This window comes from Scyliorhinus canicula, chromosome 2 (genome assembly GCF_902713615.1).
Source record: "Scyliorhinus canicula chromosome 2, sScyCan1.1, whole genome shotgun sequence".
NCBI classification, from domain to species: Eukaryota; Metazoa; Chordata; class Chondrichthyes; order Carcharhiniformes; family Scyliorhinidae; genus Scyliorhinus; species Scyliorhinus canicula.
Window position 1 is genome coordinate 76,403,358 of NC_052147.1, and position 13,447 is coordinate 76,416,804.

General features: G+C 46.3%; 1 protein-coding gene across 1 annotated transcript in view; it reads left to right on the plus strand.

Moving 5' to 3' along the window:
* The window catches only part of ttc6 (tetratricopeptide repeat domain 6), a 564,332-nt gene that overhangs the window by 378,161 nt on the left and 172,724 nt on the right, over nucleotides 1-13,447 (plus strand). The window contains exon 19 of the mRNA XM_038780915.1: nucleotides 9,366-9,442. Coding sequence (XP_038636843.1) covers nucleotides 9,366-9,442 — 77 coding nt within the window. The remainder of the gene's footprint in view (nucleotides 1-9,365; nucleotides 9,443-13,447) is intronic.

A 13,447-nucleotide genomic window follows, 5' to 3' on the forward strand; every position in this document is an offset into this window, starting at 1 on the left:
AACCATTTCTCTACTAATACTAATTTCCTTCAGCTCCTCACTAAAACTTGTACTTCTCAGAACATCCTGTACATTATTCATGTTTTCCTTTGAGAAGTCAGAAGCAAAGTACAAATTTAGTTCCTCAGCCATTTCTTTGTTCCCGTTATGAATTCCCCCATTTCTGACTGTAAGTGGCCCACATTTGCTTTTATCAACCTTTTTCTTTTTGCATACCTATAGAAACTTTCACAGTCAGCTTTTATGTTCCCCGCTAGCTTACTTTCATATTGTATTTTCCCCTTCTTAATCAATCCCTTGTTCTGCCTTACTATTCTCAATTGTCTGGTCTATTGCTTTTTCTTGCTAACTTTTATGCCTCTTCTTTGAATCTAATATGATCTCTAATTTTCCTTGTAAGTCATGGATTAGCCTTTCCACTCTTACACCAAATAGGAATAAACAACCTTTGGAGTTCACCCATTTGTTCCTTGAATGCCTACCATTGTCTGTCCCCTGTCATTCCTTTCAGTAATGTTTCCGAGTCCATTTTAGCCAACTCATGATTCATCTCATTATTGTTACCTTTATCATAGAATTTACAGTGCAGAAGGAGGCTATTCAGCCCATTCAGTCTGCACCGGCTTTGTTCGACCTGTAAAACCTCGGGTACTTCCGACCAGTTTACTTATTCAAAGGTTTTACCTTGGGTGTCTTTATTTACCAGGAAACAAACCACAAACACAAGTTCAAAATGTAACAATATTTATTAACACAATTAACCCTTATATTACCCACAAAAAACTTAGAGGCACTCAAGATCAGTGTATACAACCCGTAAAGATGGTTGGTAGGCTATGGATCTGATCGCTGGAATTCTTCTGGCCCGTCTTCACAAAAGTGGTTCTCATGGCGGTCTCTTCGCTGCTTCCTTCCTTCCTTCCTTCTGCCTGGTCAAGGTTTAGTCTGGTCTGATTTAGTCTTCACTTCTCCGACCTGGAGAAGGTCATCTCACACACCAAGTCTTTGCTTCCGAGGGGTCCGGAGTGCCTGTTTTTATCCCCCTTCCTTCACACCTTTTTGCCATTTCCTCTGGATTTCTGCAATGATGCCTTGGGAGGGGGGTCTCAGCACCTAATGGTCCGGTCGATAACCAGGTTTGACAGGCCACCTGAGCCCATCCCAAATGTCCCATCTGTGGCGGCGTTGGCTGCACAAAACCTGTTCCCATATAAAGTAACAGTAGAAATTCTGAGTGACAGAAATTCTGGCCTGATCTGGGCTACTGCCAGACCTGTGTAATGATCTCCCTGACGGGTGATTAACGGGGCAGGTCCAGACATATTCTGGCAGTTTGTGTGTTGGCTGTGTATTTGACTGGTGAAGTCTGAATTCCAATAGCCTGCATGAGGTTTGATTGCAGTATTATTTTTAAATGCCCAATTCTTTAATTTAGGATATCCATTTTAATCGGGCAAATTCTTTAATTTAAAATACCCAATTTTAATCGGGCCTAAATCTAGGCCTTGCTACGTTACTACACCTTTATTGTGATTCAGGATCCTAGTCTTAGAATTAACCATTTCACTATCCATCATGATAAAGAATTCTATCAAATTCTGGTCACTCAACCCAAAGGGTTCTCTCACAACCATGTTGCCAACTAATCCTTTCTCATTGCACAACAGTCTAAGGTGGCCTGTTGTCTTGTTGGTTTCTCAACGTATTGGTCCAGAAAACCATCCCTACATACTCCAGAATTTCCTCCTCTATTGTACAGTGACTAATTTGACTCACCCAATCTGTATACAAATTAAAGTCACCCATAATCACAGGTGTTCCTTTAACATAGACCTATAATAGACAGAGCTAAGAGATTCCTCTAGCAATGGATCTAATTGAAACTCTGCATTCTTACCACAGTTGTGAATAGTGGTGGACAATTAAACAACTAACTGTGGGAGGAGGCTCCACAAATATGCCCAACCTCAGTGATGGTAGAACCCAGAACAACAGTGCTGGAAGTCAATGTAGTCTCTGTTATATTATAGAAAATATAGCAGCCAATTATGTGCAGACCCAAACTCCCACAAACAGCTAAGGACCAGATAAGTTGTTTATTTTGCTGTTGATTGAGAGATCAAGATTGGCCGGGACACTAGCATAACTCCATGCTTTCCTTTGAAATGGTGCTTCTGTTATTGTGGGTTTTTCTCAGGATTAATTGGCTTCTTCCTCTAAAAGAGACCTTGCTGGAGGCACTAATCCTTTGTTCAAAAACCTTTATTAACATCCAAACTACAAAGACTATGGGTGAAATTTTCCAGAAAGTCAACAAAGGCCAATGGTGAGCAGGAAGAACAGTGTTTAACCCACTGGCAGCAATGGCGGCTTTCCCCCCCATATTATGCGGCACATAGTGCCAAAAATGTTCAGCCACCGGTTCCATACTGTACTGCTGGCAGGCTAGCCTCTGATTCGATCGCCCAGCCATAACCTCAACGCTGCAATCATCAGGTCATTACATTTAAATGGTACCCCAGCACACACCAGCCACACTTTGTAGGCTGCCAGCATGTTGTAGCTGCAAGGAAATCTGCCCCAAGTTCTCCTGGAAAGACTCCTGGATGTAGTGGCAACCCGATGTGATGTTCGCTACCCACACACAGGAAGAAAACCAAATAGCAACATCATCAATAAAGCATAGGAGACAGTGGCAGCAGTGGTCAATGCCAACTCCTTGCAGAAGAGGACAGCCAACCAATGCAGGAAGAGGATGAATGATCTCCTCCATTCTACCAGGATAAGTCACATCACTCTCAATTCACACACCCATTACACATCCACACCTCACTAGCTTCCAGCTCAAGGGACACCACCACTTGCTCTCCTACACACATCTTCATCTCCCCTGCAGATCGTGTCCCCATCACCTTGCTTCACCTACTCACTTTTGTTCTGCACTTCTACAGGGCATGCACTCCATAGTGCAGGCATTTGTTGGGATCCATGAGTGCCAACGCCAAAGGATGACCGGGCTTCTCAAGGTCACTTCAGCTGATTCTCTATCCCAAGGAGGAAGCCAGGTCCCTTGGGCACTCATAGGGAGGAGGAGCAGCTGGTACACATCCCAGGTTCATCCACTCAGGTGACTCCAGGAGTGCCCTGTCCATTTGAATCCTCTCTTCCTGTGACTGCCCCAATTCCAGTTCTACAGTCCAAGGAGAGTGACACTACCACACAGCAGGATCCTGAAAGCAGGTCTGCATCTTGACCCTCCAGAGGATGCCACCCAAGGTAATCACAGACAACAGTGCATAGCAGTCAGCAGGCTTCCTCCACCTCCACCGTGGATGTTGGGGAAGTACCAAGATATAGCTGCAGGATTAGAACAGTTAAGAAACTCTAGTTGCACAGCATGGGCACAGGTGTTAAACACTTGTAGGTAACATTCACCGGTGTAATTAAACTCTCACTAATTGCACCATTTCCATGGCTTCTTGTTTTAATGAGCTATGTTCCTGTAGTCCTGACCTGAAAACCTGATTACTGCACCAGAAAAACGCAGGGTTTTCAGTCCAGGACTTCCTCCATGTGCTTTGTGCAAGCTTCCCAGGACATTGGTGTCGTCACTTCACAGTGACTGAACACATCAGTCAGGCCTGTTTCGCATAAGGAATGAAGATGTTTCCCACACTGCACAGGACTAGTGTCACTCATTCCATTCATTGTCAATATGTGCTCTCTGCATCTTTGAGCTGCAGCTGGTTCCCCATACCATCTGCCTCAGCCTCCAGTGAACTGAACCTCAAAGGTGCAATTTCGGATGTTAGATCAGGAAAGATGAAACAATCCATACTGCATCATCCTTGGAAAGGGAGCTCTCCTGGAGGATGTGTTTGGTGTAGAGCAGCTGAACATTCAGTGAGTGCATGGTGTGTGATCGGATATGTTTGCTGGGCTCCCCAGAGAAACCACTCACAGAAAAATTAATCAGAAGCCCGTGTGGTTCACACAGTTCACTGCTTGATGCCCCGTAGATTGAGTGCCATGTGAGCGCAGTCAATGGGTCCCTGCACCTCTGGAAAGCCAGAGATTTGTGCAAAGCCCATCGCTCATGTATCCTGGTGTGCCTGATCCTGGTTGAAATGCACAAAGCTGGGTGCCATCGTAGAAATTGTCTCTGTGACCTCTTGGATGCATGTGTATGTGGAGGTTTGTGAAATTCCGCAGAGGTCACCTGTTGGACCCTGAACGGAGCCAATTGAGCACCATTGTAACTTTCAAGAACACCGACTGCCTCTGCCCACCACGTTACCCAGTCTTACATTCCCTCTGTGAGGCCCTTTTAAGAAGCCCATGGCATAGCAGCAGAAGGCAGACTCAGGAAGATGCTATTCACTCTTGACAATCTTCCCCCACAGCCTCCCCTGAGTGTTCCCTCAGGACTCCACCGAGCCTTCCTCCAGTCTCCCCTGAAACATCCCTCATACACTGGAGCCAAACTCCGAGTACTTTGCAATCAACACCTCCCGCTACCGTATCCTTCCAGTGTTACCCAAGTCTCCCAGTCAAACTCCCAGTCAAATGTCCCATGAACTCCTTTCATGAAAATGCCGCATCTCATGAACCTCCCCATAAGAATTTCCAAGTATTTTCTACCTTACCTGAGTATAATCTGTGAGAAACTATCACATTAGCTATTTATCACACTGCACACTGATAAAGCTGTCTCATTAACATGTTCTGTTCAATGCACCGTGCATGATGACAGTAAACTATACAGATTAACCATAGCCCCTCAGCTCATCCTCCTCTACCGCCTGTGACACAACCCCTATTTTAAAAACAAAATTGGAAGCATCAAATTCTGAAAGCTGTGATTGTCTAAAACTTCTTTATTTCAGTTATTGCAGCTGCTTCTGATCCTGACAGCCTTGTGGATCAAAAAGCCCGCAAAAAGTTACAGGCTTTGAGTATCAGAAAGAGCAATTGAGTGCACTGGTTTGAAGGTTTGTTTTAGACATGCAAGTCGCTTGATGATTTTTGGAAGCTGGGGTTGAAGCAGGAGACTGGAGAGGGAGCTGAAATTGAAAGCAATTGCCAGCTACAAGTTGGAAGCATCAGCATCAGCTTCTGAAATCTGTGATGTTCTTAAATTTGTTTATTTCAGCTGCTGCTGGAGACTCCTAAAGGAAAGAACCCTCAGCAGGATTTGAACTCTCGCGGGTGACCCCAATAGATTCCGATTCTATCGCCTGAACTACTCGACTATGGCTACAGCCAACTAGCCTGCAGCACCTAGTATTCCCACGCAGTCTCCCATCCAAGTACTAACCCACCCTGAGTCTGTTTAGCTTTGGAGATCAGATGAGATCAGGCATTTTTTCATTTCATTTCATTTTCATTTTCATACTACTCTCAACAGCCTCCTGGCTCCAATTATTTTAATTGAACCAAATAAACTACATTAAACAAAATGAGGCACAAATTAAAATGGGCAGCCCCTTAAAGGAATTCTACCTGAAACAAAAAAAACCACATAAACTTAAAACATTAAACAGAAATGTGATTACAAGGGTCAATAAAGCACCCCAGACCCTGCGGTACCCACCAGGCACGAAAGTCCTCAATGGTGCCCGTGGACACTACATGCTCCCACTCCAGTGACACCTCACCGCGAATGAATCCGCAGAAGAAGGGCAGACAGTCGGGTTGGATGACACCCTCGGTTGCCCACTGCCTGGATTTGTTTCCAGCAAGTTTTGCCAGGCTCAGGAGCAGGTTCATGAGGAGGTACCCCTGCATCCCCATCCCTCTCCACACCGGGCAGCTGTAGATCAGCTGAAGTATAAACAAAACTGCAACAAAAGGTTTTTCAAGATACTGAAAAGTGGGTGCAGCCTAAAACAACTTACAAACGCAAGGTCCACAGATTCCACAAGCCTGCAAAAAAAGCAAGCATCTCAGGAGTCCATGAACTGTATGGAGTCTAGAGGAGTCTATGGTTGTATAGGACTGCTGCATGCAACACCCTCCGACCCAGGTTCGCTAGATTAAGGGGGAGGACTCCTTTGGACAGGGACCTTCACTGGGGACCTCAGTGCCGGACTCAACAAGGTGCGTCAAGGCCTGTCCAGGCGACGAGCGAGGGCAAGGAAGTGAAGGGTGTACAGCAGCATCCATACAGGAAACCCCTTTTGCAGTGTGAAAGGACACAGAGGGCATTTCCACGAGATGGCAAAGGTTGTGGGCCTCTGGCTCCCGAGAGGGAGTTTGGGGCTTAGGGCCAAAGTGCAATTATGCTGGAGCAGGGGCACACTCAGACGGGAGTACTCTGCACGCACGTACATCCTCGAGACCACGAGTGCCACCAGGTTCGTGCACAACTGTTTTGAGGTCATGGATGGCATTTGCCGCAAGCTGGACATCCACCGCCGGGTGACGTGCCAATTCGCAGGGTGTCATCTAGGCCACAGCTCTGCCGCCCAGCACGCTCCCCCCCCAATCGTGGTTACCCCGACAGCCACAGCCTGACTCTCCGCCAGCCACCGAAAATGATGTTGGTAGGGGTGTAGATTCCTGAGCAGTAGCTCTCCGACGACAGCCGTTTCCCGTCAGAGAGCCGTTACTCCTGACAAGGAAGAGCTGTGGTGCAAGGTGACCATGTTACAGACTTTGAGAAGGTCCTGGTAAAAGACGTGCAACGCCTGCAAGGAGTTATGACCCCTCAGGTCTACGAACAGGAGCTGAACATAGTAGTTCAGGCCGTGCACCTGGCAGAAAAATCACCAGGGCACATCATCTAGGCAGGTGCTCAACATGAGGTATTGCTGCAGGGTCTGAAGGTGGAAAATCGCCACCTGGAAGAGAAAGCACATCAGCACCTGACTGCCCTCCCTAAGTGGGAAACTCAGAACATCAGCAGTGACCCAGTACAGTCTTTTATCCCAGAAGAACTGTAGCAGCATTTTCTGGGTTTTATGACAAAGTCAGGGGGAGGGGTCAAAATGACCAGCCGGTACCACATCATGGAGGCAATCAGTTGGTTTATGACCAGAACTCTGCCCCTGTAAGTCAGCACTTGGAACAGTCCCGTCCGGCATCTCAAGTGAGCGGTGACCTTGGTCTCCAGCTCCTGCCAATTCACCGACCAGGATTCCTTCGCCAGGAAAAGGTGGACTCACAAGGTAGAGGATGCTTGTTGAAAGACCTGAGCTCCTCTGGGAGAGGGTCCATCTGCTACAGACCGATCAGGAGTCTGGAACACTCGGCACAGTTGATCCTGGCAGAGGATGCGGCAGAGTACCCAGCATAGGCCGAAAGTACCACCCTGATGCCTGGCCCACGCAGGACCAATCCCGACAAACTCCTTTGCAGGATACACAGAAAAGACTCCACACAGATAGAATACAGTTGGCCAGACAAGGGACAGCCCTAATGCATTCTTCTCCCAAAGTGAAGGGGCGCCGTCACCTCAGCAAGACACAGCGGCAGCGTACAGAATTCGGATCTGGGCGACAAAGCGTCCCGAACCTGAAAACCTGCAGAGTTCCAAATAGATATCTGTGATCCACCCTGCCAAACACTTTCTCCAGGACAAGAGGCAGGAAGGCGATTGACAGACCAACCCTCTGGGAATGGTGGATCAGGATCCGGACCAGATGGATATTATTGTAAATGGCCCGGACCAGGACCGTGTAGGACTAGTCAGGGTGAATCATGTGGTCCAGCATGGTGCACCTCCTGGCTCCAAATGGTGTGTCAAGGTTGCCCTTAATCGGCAGCTTAATGGCCTAATTGGTTAGCTGGTTCTGAAGAGCAGTTTCTATCACGCCCCAGAAACAGCATTCCTCAGAATAGGTCAGAGGTGGGAAAATGGCAGCAGTCCAGCATATCGGTCAGTAGTGTGGAATTTCTGGCACACCCATCTCCAGTCCTACCCCCACATCGCCATGAAAATTCAGCCCTTTAATTAATCAGCCTCTGAGCTATTTCTTCATATCATTGACACTGTTGGCGCATTTCCTGTGAAAAGGCTGTAATTTAAGATTTTAAATGTTGCGTAATCAAATTAGTCAAATTGGTTTAAGACTTTCATACAGAAGTAACCACTGAAATGTTACATAAGTACTGTACAATGAAATTTAATTAACAGTGAATTTGGATATACATTGCTCCTAATTCAAGAGTACTAATACTCAGAGCGGGATTCTGTGGCCACGCCTGCCCGGCAACCGGAGAATCTCACCTGAGGTCAATGGACTTCTCCAATGTCTGCGTCTCGCCCATGGCGATCTTAGGGCGGGCAGGGCAGAAGAATGCGGCCCCAGATATTATGGGGATTAGGATGAATTTAGTTCTAATTTCATGTGAATGGAAGTTGAATTTATTTCTGAAGCTACAACCTTTTTGGTTCCATTCCCAGGGTTGGAATTGGCTCAGTGTTGGCAATCTGCATTCAGAGATTTTGATGCTCAAACTTTCTACGTATATCTATTTTGTAAGAATAGTATTGAAGCAATGTTTGATCTTTGTCGTACTAACCTACACCTCAAAGCAAAAATAATAAATTATGTCCAAATATAATAGTTCCTTTTATGGAATTGCATATTTTGTTAGTAGATATCATCGTACTGTATTGTGTGTATAATTGGCTATTTGTATGGGACAACAACTATAATATAGACTTCCTGATTATAAGCTCAATTCAGCTAACTGGCAAAAAATGCCAGCTTGGCACCTTGGCAGTGCCAACCTGGCAGTACCCATGCCAGGTGGTAATGCCACCTGGACACCTTGGCAATGCCAAGTTGGCACCCAGAACTGCCAGAGTTCCAGTCTGGCACTGCCAGGGTGCCCAGGATACACCAGCAGTGTCAAGGCACCACCCTGCCCAAAGGGCATGCAGCTGGGGGCCTCCAGTCCCCTGGGAAACCCCAATGAGTACCATTCCGCCTGGTCCCCATTTGTGGAGACCAGTGTCGAACGGCGTTTGCCTGAGGTCTTCGAGGTGAAGGGGATGAATTCCAAACCCTCAGGCACTATGGGAATCTGCACATTAGAATGAGGCTGACTCTTTCGCTCTAATATGCATATTTGCCAAAAAGTGATCCCACCCACAATGGGCAGGATTTACACCGCAACGTCTCAAGAGATCACTTCGGATCTCATGAGACGTTGCGAGTCAGGTAGATCCCAGGAGTGGGGTCTCCCGGCTTTTATCGGCCACACTGTTCCACGACAAGCTCCTTTTCAGACCCAGCGTGCTCATTGGATCACACCCCATGTGTTGAAAATATTTATCTACAAGCCTTACATGAGGATATCCTTTTAAAAGTAAATTATGTTTTGTAACCTAATATTTTTATTAATTTTTATTAAAGAGGACAATATCTGTATGAAATGAAAAACTTTGAACTTGCCAGTTTCTGCATCCAATATTCTGCTGAGATCAATGAAGGTAACACGTTCACACTGTTCTATTCCTATTTGTAATATATATTAGTCTTATTTCTCTAGCCGACTTGTAGAAGTACAGACAAAGTCTTCCAGTTAATTACAATATAATTTAATGAGTAATATGAAATAATAAGTTAGTTCTTTACTTAATACGGAACTAGTAAATATACAAACAACTGTATAATAAACTATCAAATAGAATTACACTGTACTTTCTAATCTAATAACTTCTCTCTAGCTGTCTCTCCTCTGTACTCTCTGCATTCCTCACACACAGTCACTGAGAAAAGAGCGGGAAAGCATTTATATAGGTCTCAGTTGTGTGGCCATCTAGTGATCATTTACCAGTACTTGTTTAACTCTACTTTAACATGTATTACTACATTTAGTGATCACTGCACACACAATAATCATATTATTAAAATGTGTTTAAATATTTTTAATTATATAAAGAATGATAAAGGCGGGTGTAATTGGTTTCTAATCATTTGCATGCAAACTATACTACCTTGATGGGGAAATCAGCTGACAAAATTGAATTTGTCAATTATTCAAAGTAACTCAAGAACAAATCAATATACTTGACTGTTTCGGATATGGAAATAATTTTAAAAGAGACTTGTCAGATTTATTATTTGTACCCTCATATAATTTGGATTACAACTGAACAGAACATTTTTACTGGAACCTTCACAACATTTTTAGATGATATAAATTTGGATGTCACTCACTCATTTTGGAACACTGCTGTAAATTCAAGAGTTACATTAGTATTCCTTATTAACAGCTGTACATTTCCCCCATATTACCAATATAAAGGTCAGATTTTGAACTGATTATTGTAACAGAACCAAGACCGTTAAGAATATCAAGTATAATGCAATTTAGCAATTAGAAGAAATTAGGCTAGTGTGCCTAATATAAATAGGATACTTAGAGGAGTGAATGCTGATCTCTTTCATTGTTAGTGATTTAAATATTTTGATTATCCAGTGATCATTTAAAAATGTTATAACCAACCTAATGTTCGGGCGGCATGGTGGCGCAGTGGTGAGCACTATTGCCTCACAGCGCCGAGGACCCGGGTTCAATCCCAGCCCTGAGTCACTGTCCATGGGGAGTTTGCACATTCTCCCTGTGTCTTTGTGGTTCTCACCCCCACAACCCAAAGATGTACAGGGTAGGTGGATTGGCCACGCTAAATTGCTCCTTAATTGGAAATTTAAAAAAAAAATCTAATGTTGTTAAACATGTACAACACACTTCCGGTGGCGGCCATGAAGGATTAGGTCCAAATTTGGTGGCTCCCGCTCGGGTTGGACCTTTGGACCTTTTTCCCGATTTTTTCTTGGATTTTACTTGGAGAATTGACAGTGGACGTGACCATAAGGAGGTGTCCCACACCAGTGAATGGTTGGTAGACCAGGAGTGCTCACAAAGGAAGAAATAGCTGCAGCGGGAAAAAGCATGGTGGACGACCGGAGTCCTGGCTCGGCGACCCAGCGGTTGACGGAGCAGTAGATGAAGTTTATCCAAGAGGACTTTGCCAAGCAGAAACAGGAATGCTAGGATCCGATTAGGGAATCGATTGCTCAGCTGGAACATAGACTAGATGCTCAAGATCTGGCAATTCAGAAAGTGGAGAAGGCACTGACCGAGCAGGAGGATCACCAAACAGCAATGGAGGTGGAGGTGGGGATGCTGAGAGACCAACAGAAAAGGCTCCTGGAGAAGGTGGAGGATCTAGAGAACAGGTCCCGCTGGCTGAACCTGAGAATCGTGGGTCTCCCTGGGGTCCGAAGGAGCGGATGTAGGGACATACATAGCGGGTGCTCGAGAAGCAAATGGGAGATGGGACGTTTACCCGACCCTTGGAGATGGACAGGGCACACAGAGCACTAGCAAAGGAGCCGCATGTAGGTGACCCCCCTGAGGGTGATGGTGGTGAGATTGCACAGGTATCAGGCGGACATGGAGCTCGAAATGTGAGAACAGCATCCTGCGCATTTACCAAGACCTGAGCGTGGACGTAGCCAGGAGAAGAGCGGGATTCAACCAAGTAAAGTCGACCCTTTTCAAGAAGAAGGTGAAGTTTGAACTGTTGTATACAGCCCGTCTTTGGGTCACCTATGAGGAGCAACTCTTCTATTTTGAGTCGCCCGAGGAAGCGATGGACTTCGCCAAAGGAAAGGGCTGGCAGGGGACTGGGGTGTTTGAACTTTGCTGCAGTGTACACATTAAAAATGATTTTGTTTTTGTACTATATTTATAATGCCTTCTGTATCGATCCTGGAGCTGCTGCGTAGTTTTATAAGTTAAAGATTGCATTTATACTGATGGGGGATGGAATTTTCGATATGGGGTTTTTCTTTTCTTTTTGTTTCCTTCGGTTAACTGGGCAAGAAATGTTTTCTCTTGAATATGTGTGTCCGAGCCGGGGGGGGGGGGGGGGGAACAACAGGTGGGAAAATGTTTGGCGCCATGGGCAGGGGCTACCAAGCTAGCTGGGTGGGCTGGCTCATGGAAGCACAGTGGGGAGTGAGCATATGTTATACTTTTTGCAGGGGTTTGTTTTTACTGTGCTGTTATGGGGGGTGGGGGGAGCTCTACTGACGGGGGAGGGACAGTTGCTGGGGGACAAAAGGGAGGTTGGGTCGGAAGCTGCCTTGGGGCGGGTTGCGAGTGCGACCGGAGATTGGCCTAAGAAAGGTGATGGCTGATCGGCGGAGGGAGGGGGCGAGAAGCCTCCCAACCAGGCTTATCGCGTGGAACGTTAGAGGGCTAAATGGGCCGGTTAACGTGTGTTCGCACATTTGAGGGGTTTGAATGCGGACGTGGCAATGTTACAGGAGACGCATCTTAGGGTAATCGATCAGACTAGACTAAGGAAGGAATGGTCGGGCAGATATTTCATTTTGTGCTAAACTCTAAGACGAGAGGGGTCGCGATCCTGATGAATAAGCGAGTCTCATTCGAGGCAGGAAGAATAGTTGCGGATGTGGGAAATCGGTACATCATGGTTAATGGGAAGCTGGAAGGGCTGCCGGTGGTACTCGTGAATATGCCAAACTGGTATTATGTGGAGTTTATGAGGAGGATGTTGGGGAAGATCCTGGACTCGTATAAGCTGGTCATGGGGGGGGGGGAACTTCAACACAATCATTGACCCAAGGCTAGAACGGTCGTGCTCAAGGAATGCAATGCCAAATGCCAGCAATGGCAACGGAGCTAAAGGGGTTTATGGAGCAGATGGGAGCAGTGGACCCATGGAGGTTTGGGCGGCCGAGAGTGAAGGAGTTCTCTTTCTACTCACACGTACATAAAGTGTACTCCCGGATCCACTTTTTCATCTTGAACAGGGCTTTACTGACGGGGGTAGTGGACACTGAGTACTCAGCGATCACGGTCGCGGATCATGCCCCGCACTGAAATGAAAAAATGAAAATCGCTTATTGTCACAAGTAGCCTGCGCCCGCATTGGAGATTGGATGTTGGACTGTTAGCGGATGAGGAGGGAGAGTGGAGCTGATTTCGATATGGGCCCACAGGGAGAAAGTAGATAGAGTAGAGACGGATTGACTGATAGGGGAAATACTTCAGGCCGACAAGAGATATGCTGAGACCCCAGAGGCAGGACTTTTAAGGGAATGACGGAGGCTACAGACGGAGTTTGGCTTGTTAACTACAGGGAAGGTGGTGGAGCAGCTGAGGAAGGTGAGGAGGGCGATGCATGAGTATGGTGAGAAGCCAGCAGAATGCTTGCGCAGCAGCTCAAAAAAGGGGGAGGCAGCCAGGGAGATTGGGAAAGTGAAGGACAGAGACGGGAACTTGGTCGGAGATTCAGCAGGGGTTAACAGGGCACTCAAGGAGATTTATAGCAGGCTATATGAATCGAAACTCCCAGCTGGGCCAGAAAATATGAACACTGTTTGCTGGTCCTCCCGCACACCTTGCACACCTGTCTTCTATCCCAAAGAACCTGCTCATCCAGGTCACTGTCATGTGA